General features: G+C 43.9%; 1 protein-coding gene across 1 annotated transcript in view; it reads right to left on the bottom strand.

Moving 5' to 3' along the window:
* FOXN3 (forkhead box N3) overlaps positions 1 to 19,885 on the bottom strand; it is a 282,909-nt gene that overhangs the window by 5,790 nt on the left and 257,234 nt on the right. Inside the window, exon 6 of the mRNA XM_008053223.1 lies at positions 14,745 to 14,850. Coding sequence (XP_008051414.1) covers positions 14,745 to 14,850 — 106 coding nt within the window. The remainder of the gene's footprint in view (positions 1 to 14,744; positions 14,851 to 19,885) is intronic.

The raw sequence follows: 19,885 nt of genomic DNA, 5'->3' as shown, positions 1-19,885 counted from the left end.
CTGCCCAGGTGGGTCTCGAACCCGCGGGCTCAGGCAATCCACTCACCTCAGCCTCCCAAAGTCACGGGATTACAGGCTGAGCCACCTAGCCCTGCTGTCCCTCTCTTTCTTAAACAGGGAGGTGAGCAGCATTACAGAGGTGTTAGGACAAATGGGAGCTTTCTTCCTAAAGACATTCCAGGAGTTAAAAGGAGAAAGAAGAGGAGAATTAGTCCCCACTCCCTGATGTGATGCTCTGGAGGGCAGAGTCTCCAGCACCACCTGGAATCACATGGCAAGTCAATGGGGAGTCCACCACCCAGCCCTTGGCACACTGGCCTGCCCTGACCATCTCACAGACAAGCAGAAATTCCGAGAGTCTCCAACTTGTCCAGGGTGGCCCTGCCAGTTCTCAGCAAGCAGGAATTTAGAATATCTCTCTGCCACTCCCGAAGGGGAAAGTTTACTGTGATAAAGGCCGAAAATCAATATTGTTTTTGATTTTGATGCCCATTGACAGTACTTTTAGGTGAAAACCCGTACACAGATGTAATTTCAGGGAGTGAGAATTAAAATATAAATGTATCTCTTTCTCATCTGATGAAATTAACTTTCCCTGAGATTTCAGCATGGGCTTTATAATCCATAAATTACATACAAAACTCAGCAGGAAGTGACAAGAGCCTTCAATTATTAATAACTTGGCAAGATGCTATCTGCGCTGGCGCAAGGCAGCTGCACCAACTTGGTGTCAAACACTTCCCGCGGCAGGGGTTGTCATCACAGGACACCAAATGCTTAAGAGAAACCAGCCATTCTGAACATGTTGGAAGGTGGATTCTAACCACCCCCACAAACATCACTCATTAAGATGAACATGTGGCTCATTTGAAAGGCTTGCAATTTTTCAGTTTTAGCTGAATTTACGGGTAACGATACTCACAATTATAATAAATTAGCAAAATTAGGGCCACCTGATTTTTACTAGGCCTCTCAAAGTTTAAAGCACAGGGCTCAACAAAACCATGTGCTATTCATCGCAAATAAAACCCGGTGTTCATTTTCTTGTCAAATACTTGGAAGATATGGAACATAAAAAGGGGGACAGCATAGTAGTTCAAGCTGAGAATGAGCAATGCTTGCAACTAGCAAGTGAGGGTAAGTACAAGCTTACATCATGACTGTTTTGCTGCTTCTTTCTGACAATTATCATTTGTTCCATTACAGCAGAATCACCCTAATGGGTGGTCTCCACTTCTTACCTAGTGCACTAGGGTTCCCTCTGGAACTGATGGCTTTAAACCTACGGGTTATCATTTAGGGCAGTCATCCTCCCAAGGGCTTTGGCCAAATGTGAAAAGAAGATGGAATTAAGGGAACTAGAGGAAGTTCACAGCTTCTGTCCACAAAGGAGAAAGACATGGAAGAGAAGAGACAGCCAAAGACTTCCAAACCAAGTGGCAGAAGAGACATTTAGCAAGTCCTCTTCTGGTGGTCATGGAAAAGATCCTAAGCAGCATGTTTTAAAGGTAGTGCTGGGGTCATGGAAGAATAAGGAGAATCTCAAAGACCCACATAGACATGCACACAAATGAAACATTTTTAAGTAACCAGAACTGTGAGCAGAAGGCAACCAAGAAAGTGAGGGTTCCTTTACAGCAAATGCCTATCCCAGCACTGAAACAAGGCCCAAACTCACGGAGGCAGAAGGGAAGGCCGCAGCAAGAAGTCTGACTTTGGCAGCTCAACAGCTACCATGACCAGCAAAGGGGTGTTATGATCCCCTTGGGGATGTGGCTCCCCCAGGTCCTCGTGGAAGTTTTAAAAGTAAGTCCTCTAAAAAGAGAATTAGTGAATTGGGACACAGATCTGAAGATATTATGTGAAATGTAGCAGAAAGAGATGAAGAGACAGAAAATATAGAAGGTTGAATGAGATGGAACACAGTAAAAAGAACCCACATCAATCTAAGTGAAGTTCCAGCGAAAAGAAAAAAATGGGGAAGATTTGATACTTGGACAGAAAATGGCTGAAAACTTTTTAGTTTGATCAATGCACCCATCTTCAGGTTAAAGAAGCCAAACCCTGTGCAGAATAAATAAAATAAAACCCACACTAGACATTTCATGGTCAAATTTTAGAGTGTTAAAAAAAAGGAAGATTTAAAAATAGAAGAAAACATATTCCCTAAAGAGGAATGCTAATTCAGATAAAACAAGTGAAGGTTATGAAAGTGGAACAATATTCTCAAAGAGAGAGAAGAAACAAGTCTACCTAGAATTTTATATCCAGTAACACTATCGTCTAAGAATGAGGGCAAAGTACACGTTTTCAGACAAAAAGGACAACTCAAAAAAGGAAGGTCTGAAATGTAAGAAGAAATGATCAGCAAAGAAAATGTAAGCCAGTATTGACTGCACAACACAATAACAATAATGACCAAGTGGTTTTAAAACACACAAACACGTGTGCAAAATAGAACCAAAGTCCTGATCAAATGCAGCATATCACTTGGGACGTGGAGAAAACTGAAGCGAAAGCATTCCAAGAGTCCTGCATCGATCAGGCAGTTAAAGATATCGATCAACTTTAAGTATTTTAAAATATTCATGCTAAAAGTTGGAAATCAACACTAAGAGAAACAGAATGCATAACTTTTAAACCATTAGAAGGGGGAAAAGCACAATAAGGAGTGGGAGGATCAATTTAAAATGATGCTAGAAGGAAAAAGAATCTAGAAAAAGTGGGATAAACAGAAATGTAAAATAAGATGATAAAAACAAACCCAAACATGTCAGTAAAAATGGGTTAAAAATCTCCAGTGAAAAGGTACATATTATCAGCCCAGATTTAAAAAAAAGTCATATGTGGTTTACAAGAGACAAACCTAGACAAAAGGACAAAGGAAGGTTACAAGTGAAAGGATGGACAAGTTGTATTACGCTGGTGTAGTGATGTTAACATGAGGTAAGATAGATTACAAAGCAAAAATCATTTCTACAGATAAAGAGAGTTATTAAACATTCATAAAGGTTCAACTCCCCAGGAAGATAAAACAATTTTAAAAGTGCACACTTATGATAAAAATAGCTTCAAAATATATACATCTAAAATTGAAAGAGCTACAATAAGAAATAAATTTACATTGCAATGAGAGATTTTAATATATCACTCTTACTGTTCAGTTGATTAAGCTCTTTCTCTCTCACACACAGATAACACAGAGATACACACACAGAAAGGTTAGTATGAAGATGTGATCTAATGGATATATGTATATATATATATATATATATATATATATATAGAGAGAGAGAGAGAGAGAGAGAGAATATGCTAATAATAGAAACATCTTCTTTTGAAGAACATGAAATAATCTTAAAAGCTGATTTATACTAGACCATATAGCAAGTCTCAACAAATGTCAAAGAAGCAGTATTGTACAGATAAATTCTCTAACCACAATGTATTGAAATTAGTAGTCAAGGTTGAAGAGATAACTAAACATAAAAAAAAAAAAAAAAAAAACAGCCAACCACCTCTTCTTCTGTTTGGAAATTTAAAAACATACAAAAAAAAAAAAAAAGAAAGGAAGAAAGACAGAAAGAAAGACAGACAGACAGAAAGAAAGAAAGAAAGAAAGAAAGAAAGAAAGAAAGAAAGAAAGAAACCCATATGTCAAATAAATAAAAATGGAAATCAGATAATACTAAGAACCTAACAATAATGAAATAAAAGATACTCAAACCTGTAGGAGATAACTAAGCAGTAGCTTGAAGGCAGCTAGAACCCTAAACTTTTACAGAAAAAGAAGAAAGGTTTAAAATAAAAGTATTCAATTTAGACAAAGAAAAAAACAGAATAAATCCAAAGAAAGCAGAAAATTACAAATAGCAGAAATCAATGGAATAGAGGACAAAAGCAAAGTAGATAAAATTTAAAAAGTTTGTTCTTTGGAAAAAACCTTATGGCAAGGTTAATTAAGAAAAAAGAAATGCTACAAATGAAATATGAAAAAAGAGATATCACTACAAAAGATATTTAAAAAGATGGCAAGATATATTATAAATAATAACTTTATGCCAATATCTTTGAAAACATAGGTAAAATGAACACATTCCTAGAGTTACCAAATGACTTCAAAGGAAATTTAAAAACACGTCATTCTATAATTGTTATATAAATTAAGCCAATAGTTAAAAAGTATACCACAAGGAAAACACTAGTGCCAAAATAGAACCAAAGATTCTATCCCAGAGTGTTCTGCAAGTACGTTCCACTAAACACTAAGCAATAGATACTTCAAGTCTTATGAGTTTATCTGAAAGAGTGAACACCCTTCAACCCATTTTATAAGACTTACATAATCCTGACACCGTACTAGATAAAGACAGAACTTGAGAAACACGGGACATGGACAAAAATGTACAATTCATACATAAAATGTTACCTTGCCAACTTTAGTAATATGTAATAAACACAATGTATCATAAGCAAGTATATTCAGAAATGGAAGTTTTGTTCAGAATGTAAAATTTATAATGTAATTCATTACAGTAAAAAAATGAAAGAAAAATGTTATATAGTTATTTAAATGATGCAGAAATTTTTTGATTCAATACCCAATCATGATAAAATACCAGAGCAGACTAGTAAAAGATGTTTTTGTTATGATAACGTATAATTCTTAAAAAACCTTTAACAAATATCCTATCAATTGTAAATTAAAAAATGGCTCCTTTTAAAATATGAGATAACACAAAGATGTCTATTACCACAACACTTATTCAGATGTCCTTATTCAGATGACTGTGTAATAGGACAAGAAAAGGAAATGATATAATAGTTAGAAAGAAAGAACCCATCTTCTGTCTTCATGACAGAAGATATGACTTTGTACATAGGAAAATACATACACTGTTAGAATTACTAAGGTAGTTTATTCAGCAAGGTAGCTCAGAAAAAATAAATAATGAGAAATCAATTGCATTTCCATTCACCAGCAGCAAACAAAAATATATATCATTGCTAGAGTGGACTGCAGGAGACATGATGACCACATGTGGTGTTCTGGGTGAGATCTGGAACATCAGACAAAGACATCAGGGAGAAACTACAGAAATCTGAATAAAATACAGACTTTGGTATTAACACACATGTAGGTGTAGGTTACAAATGGTAACAAATGTGCCACGCATGTGAATAAGATGCTCATAATGGGGGAAGTGGGGCACAAGGGACCCTCTGTACTGTCTGCAATTTTTTGTAACTAAGTCTAAAACGGTCCCAAACCGTTAAATCTTATAAAACAAATACAAGAAAATCATATTTATATGTAAAATTTACAATAGCAGGGAAAAATAAATAATCTAGACTATGTAGAATAAATCTAATTGAAAATGCCTAAGAACTTTTAGGGAAAAAATAATAACACTATGAGAGACATCGAAGACTAGAACAGATGGAGAGCTAGACATGTTCATGGACTGAGAGATGCAATACAGGAGGGTTTTTTTGGGGGGAGGGATTGTTTTGTTGTAGAGATGGGGGTCTCCATATGTTGCCCAGGATGGCCATGGACTCCTGGGCTTAAGCAATCCTCCTGCCTCAGCTTCCTGAATAAGCTGGGAATACCAGTACGCACTACTGTGCTAGCTTTCAATATGGGAGTACTGATCCTCTCCAAACTCATCTGCAGATTCAAGATGATTCTAGTCAAAAGTCATATTGGAAGGACAGCAAAGACATTTGAGGCCCCCCCAAATAAACCCACAAATATAAAGAAGGAGCTGTTTAATAAATGATGCTAGGGTAACTGATTACCACTTGAAAAATATTTAGAAGTATCTCTACCTCACATTGTAACTCCAGATGGATCACATACTTAAACCATAAATCTGCAATAATAATTATGAACTTAAGTGCAAACAAAAAACTTTAAATCTTTTAGAAAAAACTATAGGAGACTGTATGGCCACAGAATAGGAAGAGATATTTTTTATGACATCAGATTTCATAAAAATTGATTGATAAATGTGATCAATAAATATGAAAATTAGAAGTTTTCTATATCAAGAGATACTTTTTTTTTTTTTTTTTGAGTTAGCATCTCACTCTGTCACCCAGACTGGAGTACAGTGGCATGCTCCCTGCCACCACAGCCTTGCCCTGCTGGGCTCTGGTGATCCTTCCACCTCAGCCTTCCAAGTAGCCAGAAAGACAGGAGTGCGCTACCATGCCCGGCTAAATTTTGATTTATTGTAGAGACGAGATCTCGCCAAGTTGCCTGGGCCGGTCTGGAACCTACGGGTTCAGGCAATCCACTTGCCTCGGCCTCCCAAAGTGCTAGAATTACAGGCTGAGCCACCAAGCCTGGCCAAGAGATACTATTAGAGAGAGTGGAAAGACCGCAAACTTAGAAAATTTGCAAGTCATATAGTCAATAAAAGAGCAATATCCAGAATATGTCAGTATCTCTTACACGAAGAAAAAAGAGAAACCGACAGAAAAGTCAGCGAAACGTGGAACAGGCAACCCACAAAATAATACATTCCAACAGCCAAATGCAATGTATGAAAAACTGTACAACCTCTTTATTAATGAGAGAATTGCAAACTAAAGCACAATGAGATACCACTATACACCCCCTGGAATGGCTGTGATCACACAGCATGACAATTCCATATGTGTGTGAGAATGGAGAGAAACACAGAACTCTTGCACTCTGCTGGTGGGAATGTACATGGACACGAGCACTTTATAAAACAATCTGGAACTACCTTACCAAGCTGAGTATGTACCCTTTTTTACTCTTGGGCATTCTAAAACCAACCTAGAGATGAACAATTTTACTCTTGGGCATTCTAAAACAAACCTGGAGACATGTACAAGAATTTCCATAGTGGTATTTCTCGCAGTGGCAAATAACTATAAACGATCCAAATGTCTATTATAAAAAACGCGGTATAGTTGCATAATGGTGAATTATACAGCAATGAAAATGACTCAATTACTGCTATATGCAGCAAAACAAATACACCTAATAAGAGTTGAAAAAAGCAGGTTAGTAAAGAAGACATCACATCATTCCAGCTATTAAAAAACTCAAAACCAAGAAAAACTAAACAATTATTGTTTACAAATACCAAAAATACTTTCAAAAGCATGGGAATAGTAAATATAAAATTTGAGATTGTGATTACCTTTCAGGGAAAGTAAAGGTATCAGTGGTTTTCCTTTTTAAGTTGGGTGGTGGATTCCTACGTGTCTTATAATTATATGCTTAGTAACACTTATATTCTTGCATATGAATCAAATATTCCATAAAAACAGGTTTCAAAGGGAGAGTAGCCCCAAAAAACTGAGAAGGTTAACACCACAAAGAATGATGGTGAACACTGAGGAGCACACACAGAACCATTTAACAACCGCATGCAAGATTACATCTTACCAGATGCCAAATTCTACCTAGGAGAGCCACTTAGGTGCTCTAAGTGAGAGACATCACTTAGATCAATTTAATTTCTCAGTTTACAGTTCTTCCCTACATTAAAAAAAAAAAAAAATCCAGTCTAATTCTACCTGGTTCTCAGTTGTAAAATCAAGGTGAGGCTTAATATCCCTTCTGTCAGCCCTAGAACTCTGCAATACAGCAGGTGCATAGCTCAAGTGTGAGGGTGTCCAGGGGTCATTGGTCAGTCCTTGGAAGCATCTGGGTTCAACAACTCAGACTATGCTTCCTGGAATGGGGGCCCAGGAGGAACCTTAGTGCATGCGCTGTCCGACTGGGATTCTGTTTTCCTTCTCCCTTAAACCAAGTGCTTGTGGATTTTTTCCTCTCCCCCTACTACAAAGCAAAATCTAATACTGAGTTTTGTAATCAAAGACCATGATTTCAGAAGACAAAGGCCAACAGATGAATGATCTTTCAGGAAAAAAACCAAAACAACAACAATAAAAACAGACCAGGAATGGTGGCTCATGTCTGTAATTATAGCACTTTGGGAGGCTGAAGTGAGAGGAATGCTTGAGTCCGGGAGTTTGAGACTAGCCTGGGCAACATAGTGAAATCGTGTCTCTACAAAATATAAAAAAATTAACCAGGTGTGATGGCACACACCTATAGTCCCAGCTACTCGGGAGGATGAGGAGGGAGGATAGCCTGAGCCCAAGAGATCGAGGCTGCCATGAACCATGATTGTCGTGACTGTGTCACTGCACTCCAGCCTGGGTGACACAGTGAGACTCTGACTTAAGAGTAAATAAATGAAAACAAAATATAACACAAGAAAAGACCAGGGGCAAGTATTCCCTGCAGTTCTATAACCAGATCACAACCCTACCTTGATACCGAAGATTGAGGGCTTCCTAAATTCTGTTATAAACAGCTTCTCAAGGAGGAAGGCAAACAAGACAGTGGACCAGGAGCAGAATGCAGGCTGAGAGGTGAGTTTCCCTGATGATTCTATCTGAACATGACCTCAAGAATTACTGTTCTCTATTACAATAGGGTTGTTCATGCCCGACTTGCTTCACGTTCCATGGAAACTGCAGGAGCCTGAGATGGGGATTAAGTGGAATTATTTTTTATTTTTTTAATCAATAGTTTTTTAGTTTTGTAACATGTTGTGGTCTAGACTTAGAGTCCAGACTACGGTCACTGCTTCTCAAAGCCAATGGCTTCACCAGCAACATTCATCCTGCTAAAGGGGGCATTCATTCCATCTCAGCCTTCTCCTGAGATTTGGGGCTTAGCTTCCGGTAATCAGAAAGGGCAAATCCACAAGGCTCTCTGCATTTTCTTTTTCTGAGGCAGAGTCTCACTCTGTTGCCCAGGCTGGAAGTGCAGTGGCACAATCACAGCTCACCACAGCTTCGAACTCCTGGGCTCAGGTGATCCTTCTGTCTCAGCCTCCCCAGTAGCTGAGACTACAGGCACATGCCACCAGGCCTGGCTAATTTTCAGATGTATTGTAGAGACGAGATCTTGCCAAGATGGCCAGGCAGGTCTTGAACCCCTGGGCTCAGGCAATCCTCTTGCCTTTGCCTCCCTAAAGGCTGGAATTACAGGCATGCGCCACCACACCCAGCTTATTCTTTGATTTGTGTAGAGACGAGGTTTCGCTGTGTTGCCCAGGATGGTCTTGAACTCCTGGGATCAAGTGATCCTCCCACCTTGGCCTAATGAGCTGGGATTATAGGCGTGAGCCACCATGCCTGGCCTCTCCACATTATTCATTTATTAGTCCCCTGTATAATGCCAACTAAGGCCAGGCACACAGCTAATCACAACAATCCACGAGGCAGATCTGGACTTCCTCGTGAGAAGGCCACAGTCACTTGTCCAAGGTCACACAGCTATAGTATATGGACCTAGGAAACCTGGTCCTGAGTTCATGTGCACAATTGTGGTGCTCTGTTGCCAGAGAAATGGCCTACCTCCCAACAGCTCCCTTCTGCCTCCACCGAGGTCTGGACATTTCATTCCTCTCTGCCACCCTGGGCATGGGAGGGCCAAGATGAGCCTTGACGGTTAAAAGCAAGGTGGCCCAGATCCAGATTCACCATGGCCCAGGAGGGAGCCTACGATGCTGTGAACATAGAAACCTGGAGTCCCATTTCCCAAGATGGCCAGCCACAGTGATTCTAGAATGAGAATCATTTGTTCCACTCAATGTAATCTCTGTGTGAGGGATTTCACTGCAACAGGGGCCCAAAACTTTAAGATGTGGGGCAGTTATTAGAAGATCATGTGTCTTGAGGACCTGACGCCTGGGCAAATTTTAAAATAGGCAGGTTTCCAGCGCCTAAGGACAGGCCAGCCTCTGAGGTTATTGAGTAAAAAGTCAACACCCTAAAGTCAATTACACTATTGACAGATACTCTTACAAGGAGATTTCACATCATAATTATATGCAAAGGAACCCAGCAAACAGAAGCTGTGTAATAATCAGCTAATAAAAGTAACACTTCATCTATGTCAATAGCAGTTTCAGAGTCAAGACAAACAAACATGGCCTTTGCCACTCAGCGGAGGGGGAAAAAAACCCTGGAAGACAAATATTTTCATTTAAGGAGAAGTCGCTTAAAAAACGTATCACACAAGGAGAATAGGAAATTGGTCCTTAGTGGGTGCTAATGACCCTCTCACCCCCCTCCCCGGGACCTCTGGGCAGCAAGCCTTGGAATCATCAGAACACCCACAGGGACCCTGGGGTATGGCTATGTGGTCTGGGTGACAGCAGTCAGTGTTCTGCTCTCCCAGACAGTTTTCCTTCTAATCTTGGCTGAGCTTAGGGTCAACTGACATGAGGCCAAATTAAAAATGTTTCAGAGCCGGGCTCGGTGGCTCAGCCTTTAATCCCGCGCTTTGGGAGGCTGAGGTGAGTAGATTGCCTGAGCCCACGGGTTCAAGACCCGCCTGGCCAACTTGGTGAGACCTCATCTCTACAATAAATCAAAAAATTAGCCGGGTGTGGTAGTGCGTGCCTGTAGTTCCAGCTACTCCGAAGGCTGAGGTGGAAGGATTGCTAGAGCCCAGCAGGTCGAGGCTGCAGTGGCCAGGAGCGGCCAGTGCACTACAGTCTGGGCGACAGAGTGAGACACCGACTCAAAAAAAAAAAATTTTTTTTCAAATTACAATGAATGGGAAAGAGTAAAACATGATATCCCCCCCCAAACACTTGATAATGGGTCTCAGACAGACACTGATCATACAAATGCCTAGGAAGCTGTACTTATATTCATTCTTCCTAGAAGCATCTTAGCACCCACTCTATGCCCTACAAACAGAAGTCTTCCACCCTTTCCCCCAATTGCACTTAAAACTGAGGGGGCTGAGAGTACGTGGACAACTTACTGCTCATGGTGGTCTTGAGCAGTAAGTGGTCTTCCCGATGGGCTGTCTCTATTTATGCAAACGGTAATTTTTCTAGTTGCTGCAAACCGTGATTGTGCCTTTCACTAAAACTAAATTTTTGCTCAAAATTCCTATGACACTCAGGAAAGTAACTCTTTTGTTTTTTGGGGATTTGGGGGTCTCATTCTATCATCCAAGGCTCACCACAGTCTCAAACTCCTGGGCTGGGTGCGATGGCTCATGCCTGTATTCACAGCACTTTGGGAGGCTGAGGCGGGAGGATCACTTGAGCCCAGGAGTTCGAGGCCAACGTGGGTAACAGCGAGATTCCATCTCTACAAAAAACAAAAACAAAAACAAAACAGCCGCCTTAGCCTCCCTGCAGCTGGGACTATAGCCATGTGCCACCATGCCCAGATAATTTTTAACAATTTTTTTATAGAGGTAAGGAAAGCAGTCACTCTTTAATGAGACTGTGTGTGAGTTTGGCGTGGAGGGACACTGGACAAGCTGTGCTATTACAAAGTTTTGGCCACTCAGCCTCAAAACCACCCTTCCTACTGGAGGTTGGGGCAGGACGGTGCCACCCAGCTCTGTGTGAGGCTCTGTCACCAGGGGGTGCTATACAGCTTGCGAGGCAGTGAAGCCCTGAGGGTCCTGCTATCTCCCATTCTAGTCATGGCCACAATTCTACTCATTCCTGCAGTGGCAGTTTGCACCTTGCTGGACGATATTCCCTTAAGGGCACCTCCACCATCGGGCCTCCACCTTGGAGGTCTGAGATTGAGCCCCATGGGGTGACCATTCCAACTTCCTCCTTGTTCCTCTGGGATATTCTGCATTCTCTTTTTACCCTTTTGGTTACCCAAACCATGACTTTCTACATGGTTAACATTTCTTTGCATTAAAGTTTCTCTGTTCAGACACTTGGCAATGCTGGGTGTGATGGCTCATGCCTGTAAACACAGCACTTTGGGAGGCTGAGTCGGGAGGATCACTTGAGCCCAGGGAGTTCGAGTCCAGTGTGGGTAACAGCGAGATTCCATCTTTACAAAAAACAAAAACAAAAACAAAACAGGTAGGCATGGTGGTGCATGCCTGTAGTCTCAGCTAATCAGGAGGCTGAGGCTGCTGTGAGCCATGATTGTCACGATCGTGCCACTGCACTTCAAGCTGCGTGACACAGTGAGATTCCGACTAAAAAAAAAAAAACTCTCTCTGTTCAAACACCTGGCATGGTTTATGTCTCCTTACTGGACTTGACTGATACACACATCTAGCCCCAGGCCTTGTTTCGTGGTCTTACTTTGGAAGGAACCCAGTTGAGGTGCTCACTGGACTGGATGGATGGCAACTCTTTAAGCAGAAACAAGACTTCATCTACCCAGAAAAAAATCATCAATATTTAAAGTAGCGTCTCTAGAGGATAGTAATCAGTAACATCTGTGCCACATTATGACTAAGAGTGGTGATTTAAGTGAGGAGGCAGCGCTCGCTGAAGGCCAACCTGCTGTCACCTGGCTTTTCTGTGCCCTCTACAAGGAATGGCTGGGCCCATGGGATGCTACCTGCAAAGGCAGCTCAAGATCATGGACGGGCGTCTAAACTTAGATCTGCTCATGAAAGTACATCATCACTCTAAGCAGAAGCAGTCCACAGCCTCCAAGTCTTCTCAACTGAAAGGATGACCGTGAGGCAGGCCAGGAGAGCCCAGAGAAGGAATGAAAAGCTGAATCTCACCTCTTCACGATAAGGTGCAGGTGCTGGCCTTCTGACTTTATGGTAGAGGTTTGCTGCTTAGGAACGAGTGGAAACACTGATCTCAGGGAACCCAGGAAAGATACCAGCCTAGTATGAGAAAAAGCCCTTCCTTGGACATTTTTGGGTCGTCAGGTCAGTAGAAATGATACTGGATTTTTTTTTTTTTTTTTAGTCAGAGTCTCATTCTGTTACCCAGGTTGGAGTGCAGTGGCACAACCATAGCTACCACAGCCTCGGCCTCCTGGGCTCAGGCAATCCTTCCACCTCAGCCTTCCAACAGCTGAAACTACATACAGGTGCCAGACACCATGTCTGAATCTTTTTTTTTTTTGTAGATATGAGGTCTGGTTATGTTGCCCAGGCTGGTCTTGAACTCCTGAGCTCAAGCGACCCTCAGCCTCCCAAAGTGCTGGGATTACAGGCATGTGCCACTCTGCCCAGCCTGATAGGTGGTTTTATAAACTACAGTTATTCTAGTTCCTGACAATGTCTCTCCCTGTTGGATCCTGTTCAGCAGAGTCTGCCCTGAAGATGAAGCAACTTCCATCCTGGAGAGAGCAGGCTGGTTTGCCGGAAGGGTTAAAATACATAAGCCCCTAAAGAAGTTCTACACACTGTTCCCAGGAGGAAGCTCAGCCTCGCATGTCCCTCAGGCTCAGCCAAACAGACTTGCTGGCATGGTTTCCTGCTGGACATGCAATGCTAGGAAAGCAAAATGGCCTCTTGGCACTGACAGGCTCTGTCAGTGCAGGAGGGAAGGAAGAGGCTCTCAGGATGCTGATTGGGGACACAGGCCTTTGCTAGTGAGCAGCCCTGGCCCACACCACCAGGCAACAGGAAGGAAACATCGCCGATGGAGTGACATGCAGTCCCAGCCTCTGAGAGCAAACCACAGAGGAGAGAGCGGGATACCCAGAGAGATTGCCCCAATCAAGTTGTTCCTTCAAAAAACTGCAACAGACGCCTGGGGCTGATGGGTTCGCAGCAAAGAGAAATTAGTCTGGCTGGGCACAGTGTCATCCCAGCACTTTGGGAGACCAAGGCAGGATGATCACTTGAGCCCACGAATTTGAGACCAGCTTGGGAGGCAGAGCCAGACTTTGTCTCTATAAAAAATAAATTAGTCAGGTGTGGTGGCATGTGCTTGTAGTCTCAACTACTCAGGAAACTGAGAGGGGAGGATCGCCTGAGTCCAGGAAGTTGAGGCTGTGGTGAGCTGTGATTGTGTCACCGCACTCCAGCCTGGGTGACAGAATGAGACCCTAACTCAAAACAATTTTTTTGTCTGATGCTGGCTCAGAAGCCAAGTTCAGAGAAGCATTGGGAAGGCACCACCTTTGTGATGGGTCTTGAAGGAGGCTGTCTAGCACACAGAGGCCGAGGGAGGTGTACATAGAGAAAATGGCAGACATCAGATGGGTAGGTAGTGGGTACATCTGGCGAACAGATGTGGCTCACATAGACAGGGCAGCCAGGGGACTGTCAGGTGGTAGAGTCATGATAGCCTCTCTGGAGGCATGCTTGGGGAAGTTGGTCTGGTGGTGGTGGATGGATGGGCAGGAGGGGCAGTTGGGTGGAGGCTCCTGCAAGGGTGCTCTCAAGGGCTCCTAGCTGGCGGGGGATCCTGGTTCTGGCTGGCCGTGCAGATGAGGGACATGGAGAAATGTCCCATGGAAGGTTCATGGGGTTTGGCCACTGACCCGATCTGCCATTTCTAGGTCACCTATAGAGCATGCGTGATTTTGCACCTGGTTTCACTGCAACACCTTATAGAAGGCAGGGGTCTCACAGATGAAGAAACTGAGGCCCGGAGAGGTCAGATGCTGGCCTACAGTCACAGGGCAGGGAGTGGCAGGGCTGGGTCCCGAGCAAGACCTGGTGGCCCAGAACCGACTCACACCCTGTCAGTGTGCCCTTATGCCTATCCCACCTGCTTCTTAAAACAAGAGGCTTCATGTGACTGCTTGCCACCTCCTCACCTAGAGAGACCAGGAGTCTGGTGGCCAGAAGCAGGAGCTGGCCCTTGGGTGGGGGTGTCAAGGTCACCCTCCCGATCTGAACATCCATGCAGATTTCTGTCTTCACCAGCTGGAGGCTAGTCCCCTCGGTGCTCCCAAGGGGACCACCCTCCCCGTGCCCCACTCACCTCATGGCTGCTGTCATGCTGATGGGGGTGATCGGCAGCGGCCGGACACCAGGGAACAGCCCTCGGCTCAGAACCCGTGCTCCATTCTGGATCACTCCTGGGGGGACTGCAGAAGCAAAGGGGAGAGGTGTGAGTCCAGAGGGAAGATTTAGTGCTAAGTCGGGGATGGGGGTAGGGGTACAGCAGAGTGGGAGGGTAGGAACGGGGGAAAAGAGAGACAGAGAGCAGACAGAGAGGGAAGCCTTCATGCTAAGTTAGGGATGGGGATATGGCAGAGGTGGGGAGAGACAAAGACACACAGAGAGAGACAGAAACAGAGAGAGGGAGAGAAGGAATGGGGAAGAAAGAGCGGGCGAGTGAGAGAGAGACAGAGACAGGGAGAGAAGGTGTAGGTGAGAGCGAGGGAAGTGAGACAGAGAGGGAGAGAAGGGGTGGGGGTGAGAGAGACAGAGATGGGGGAGACAGAGAGGGAGACAGAAAGAGGGGGAGAGAGACAGAGACAGGGGAGAGAGACGGAGGGAGGGAGACAGAGACAAGGAAGAAAGACAGAAACACACACAGCAGAGAAAGAGAGGAAAGTATTTACACACACACACACACACACACACACACACAGAGAGAGAGAGAGAGAGAGATGCCAAGAGCAAGATAGCAAGGTACTTTGGTCGGCAGAGTCAGACCTGCAGCTCACAACCAAATGACTGACACCTAGGTTTTAAAAAAGTGAGTTTAAAAAGTGGGCTTCCAATATTATTTTCTTGCCCTTACCAAGCATAACTGTTTACCTTGGGTCAGATTGCAACAACACCCCAAGAACCCTGACCCACAGGATGGTAGCAGGGGAGCCAAAAACACTTCCTCATGTGCCTCTGGCCCCGGCCAGGATCTGGGAACATCTTTCTATTTGCCTTTAACCAACAAAGGAGAATCGAGACAAAACTAACAGCCAGGCCAGTGGTGCACGCCACTTGGCACTTGGCCCTCACAACACCCCTGCCTCCCTGTGGGCTTCACCCCTCTGGGGCCAAGAGGTGTCTTCCTTCCTGAATGCCAGCTCGGAGGGCCCAACTCCCTCCTTCCTTCCCCAAAGCTTCCCCCAAGCAGATTGCCTGAGAGGCCTCCCACCACCCCACCTCCTAAGACTCACATCCTTGGGAAAACCTCACGTCCCCTTCTCGCCATCAACCATAACCTTCTGGATACTGTCTACACAAACTCAGAGTAGCTTCACAACGATCTGATTCTGAGGATTTAACCGAACAGAAGAGCTTCAGGGAATCCCTGATACGCATCCTTTTCTGACCCCCCAAGCGGCCATTTCACCTGGTTCCAGTGACTTTCCTGTGTCCTGGGACATCTCCCAGCCACACTCCATGTGTCTATGGGGCCAGGTGAGATGCTGGTGGTTTGAGTCTTAGTTCTTCCTGTATGACTGTGGAAGTCCCCGGATCTCTGCTCTCCTCTATGGCGGGGTGCTCCCCCAAGGGCCCTTCTGCCGTCACGGTCCTAAGACTCCCCAGAGCCCTGGCCATGCCCATGTGGGCCCCGGCACAGTCCCATACAGAGGCACCGTGGGTAAGTTGTGCTTTTTCAAACTAAGACCACCGAAGAGGGTCTAGAAAATTATGCGCTAAAAAAACGGCAACCACTCTGGATATTTTTAAGGCCAATATTCCCTGGGTGGAATAATTGCTTTTTATAAAACACAGTGTCTATATTTGTACAAACTCTGACTTTGATACTTTTTAGGTCTGCAAGAACATGTTTTCAAGCCTTTAACTAAAGATCCTTCTTGAATGTATACTCGTGGGATAATTTTATAGACTATCAATTCTTTGGGCATGGTGTACCTCTTGCTAATAATTTTGCCATTTTTTTCCTAGGTTTGTGTAAGGCCCTTGTGACTAGGTCTTCCAAAAGGTAGGATGGTAAAATTGAAACTCTTGCCTTAGTCAATAATACTAGTACCATCCAGTGTTCCGGAATCTTCCCACTCTCTTACCACACTTAATTGTGAGAATAGGCAGAAGCAGATCAGAAACTCCTATCATCCATGATTATCAGCCTGACTTCAGGTAACAGACTCTATGACTTTATTTTTGGAGGCAGGAAACTGACCAAATATCTTAAAAACAAGGAACTGTTATAATGTGGTGTGCAGTTAATTATCATGAACTTTCTATAAAAAAGAATGCCTAAAATGTATATTACCTAATTTATATTATCTACTTTAAAGACTTCTCATAAAGTTTCAGGAACCAAGATGGTCTGGTACTGGCGTAAGTATAGACATATAGACCCATGAAACAAAACAGAATCCAAAAATAAACCCACATGTATGTGGCCAACTGATTTTTGACAAAGGCACCAAGACAACACAATGATGGAAAGAAGGGTGTTAGAACAAGCAGACATCCATGGAAAAAAATAGATCTCAACCCCTACCTCACACCGTATATGAAAATTAATTCAAAATGGATCGCAAGCTTAAATGTAAGAACTAAAATTGTAAAACCTCTAGAAGAAAACATTGGAGGAAAAAGATCACTAATTCTCAAGAACAGACATATGCAAAATGCTAGCAGAATTCTCTAATTTATAGACAGGTGCTTCAAACTATATGTAGGTACATTGCCCAAAAAGACAGGCTTTCCCTTAGCTTGTACTGGGGATTTGAAGGAGAGAGTTTCATAGTTTTGCTTTGCGGTACTCTCTCTTGGAAATGGTCAGATAACCACAGGCTCAGTTAAATTCTGCTCTAAGTTATGTTACTGGGGAGCTCAGAACAGAAATTGAACCTGATACAATCAACCTGCTGATAAATAACTTAAATATTTAAAATCTGTGCCACTGTTGTAATAATCTTGTCAGTAAAAATTATTACTGTCCCATATATAGATTGTATTAATTTATGATAATTTTAAACAAGTACTTGCCTAAGTACTAGGTGATTCGAATATAAGGTAACAACAGTCAAGTGTGTGTGTGTGGGGGGGGGAGGGCAGGGCAGAGAGAGGAAGAGGGAGAGGGGGAGAGAGAGAGAGAGACAGGGAGTGGGAGAGAAAAGGGGGAGAGGAACAGAGAGATGGGGAGACAGAAGGGGGAGGGTAGAAGAGGGAAGGGGGGAAAGAGGGAGGAAGGGGAAGAGAGAAAGAGCCGGGGGCGGGGAGAAGAAAGGCAGCACTGAAAATATATGATGGTGAATGCTAAGACAGGGGCCCTATAGCCACAGGCAGGAACAGGAAGGATGGAAACACCTAACCCAAACCTAAGGGGTATCCAGGAGGGCTTCCTGTACAAAGTGCCATCTAAGCTGGAATTTAGAGGCAGAGAAATAATAGCACACCCAAAAACCTGGAAGTGATTAAGAAACAAAAAAGCACGTTGTGCACAAAGAACTGAAACGTTATCCTGCTACAGCATATAATTGCAGATGCATTTGAGCTTTATTCCAGGGGTACTGGGAAAACCATCAAGGGGGTCTGAGTAGGGAACTTCCCTGCACTGCGATGGCTGAGGGTCAGACCTGGTGTCAGACTAAGGTGGATCTGTGCCTCATCTCTGCCAATGACCGACTGACTCACCTGAGCAAGTGACTTAAGATGGGGATAAAAATGATCTCACATTGACCTCACAGGGTATGTGGAGACTGAGTCCATAAAGACACAAGTACTTAGAAAACCCATGTTAGTTCTCAGTATCAGTATCATCACACCACGGTAAGATTCACAGAAGAATCCTGGGGCAGCCTGTGCTTTTTCCATCTAAAATGAGCTGAAAACCCATGAGAACAGGAGGGAACAAAGCCAGACCACAGTGGAAAACCTGAGCTTTCTTCCCAGTGACATGGTATCTGTTCTCCTTGTGCCTGTCATACCAGAGTCTCCCCTCCAGCAAAAACACCCCTAATACCTAGAATTGGACAGAGACGAAGGGGCCCCGGGCTGGAGCACAGGAAGTCATGGCGCACATGCTCCTTGTGGCTGAGGACAGTGTCCACGACAGAGTCCTCTGCCCCAACACCTGGGACCTTTGAGCAGCAGGGGCACACCTTGCAGGAAGGAAAGGAGGACAGAAAGCGTCACCAAGTACTTGCTGGAGACCATGCTCAGGTGACGCTCCTTGTCTCTGGGAAACTTCAGGCTTGAGCCCTGAGCAGCAAGACCTCGTGTCAGTCCCTGCACATTACTGCCTCTGTGGCCTTGGCCTCTGTCCTCACCTGCTGGTTCCTCCATTTCCTCACTGGTTTCGCAGGCATAAACACACCTCATAGGATTGCTCTGATGATTAAATAGGATAAGGTATGCATACCACTTAGTTCAGTGGCTGGCCCAATACGAAGTTCCTCACCATCATCACCACCACCATCATGGTCATCATCATCACTATCATTATCCTTCCATCACTGTCACTGTCACCATCATTGCCATCATCATCAGCATCATCACCGTCACCATCATTACCGCTATCATGATCCTTCCACCATCCTACACCACCTCTCACGCATCCTCTTATTAATTATCCAGAAGGTACAGGGCTTCATAGGGTCATGGCACGGGAAAGTTCTTTTAGCCTGTTACTCTTTTTGTAGATATCCCTAACCCTGCGCCACTCCGTAAAACATCTTCCTGATTAACGAACTGTGCTCACTTCAGAGAGTCTCATGGTCAGAGCTTCCCTGGTGCGTACACAGGCTCCCGAGCCAGTTCCTGAGCCTCACAAGACTTCTGGCACTTTGACTAGGTTCTTCCTCTGAATTCTACAGCTTGTTCTGAAATGGCCACAGTGAGACACTGCCTCGGACAATCTCGGCACCTGTCAGTCCTCATCTCTGGCAGTGCCCTCCGTGTCCAGGGCCGATGTTCTTATTAGCTCACTGGCTGCCAGGAGCCATTTGGGACACCCAACTGTACCCTTATCTTTTTTCCTTTCTGTTCCCATCCCCAGTATCAGGGACATGGCTTCTGACATCCGAGTCACACAGTCAGTGCTACATGGCTCTCTGTCTGATGGGGACACGTGGTGGTCCACAGATCATGATTTTTTTTTTTCTGTTTAGGTATAAGTCTCTTGTAGAGCTTTAAACTTTTTTTTTTTGAGTTGGAGTCTCACTCTGTCGCCAGACTGGAGTGCAGTGGCTG

This window comes from Carlito syrichta, unplaced genomic scaffold (genome assembly GCF_000164805.1).
Source record: "Carlito syrichta isolate Samal-C Ts95f unplaced genomic scaffold, Tarsius_syrichta-2.0.1 Scaffold287969, whole genome shotgun sequence".
NCBI classification, from domain to species: domain Eukaryota; kingdom Metazoa; phylum Chordata; class Mammalia; order Primates; family Tarsiidae; genus Carlito; species Carlito syrichta.
Note: the sequence above shows the minus strand (reverse complement) of the source record. Positions and strands in the feature narration are given on the sequence as shown.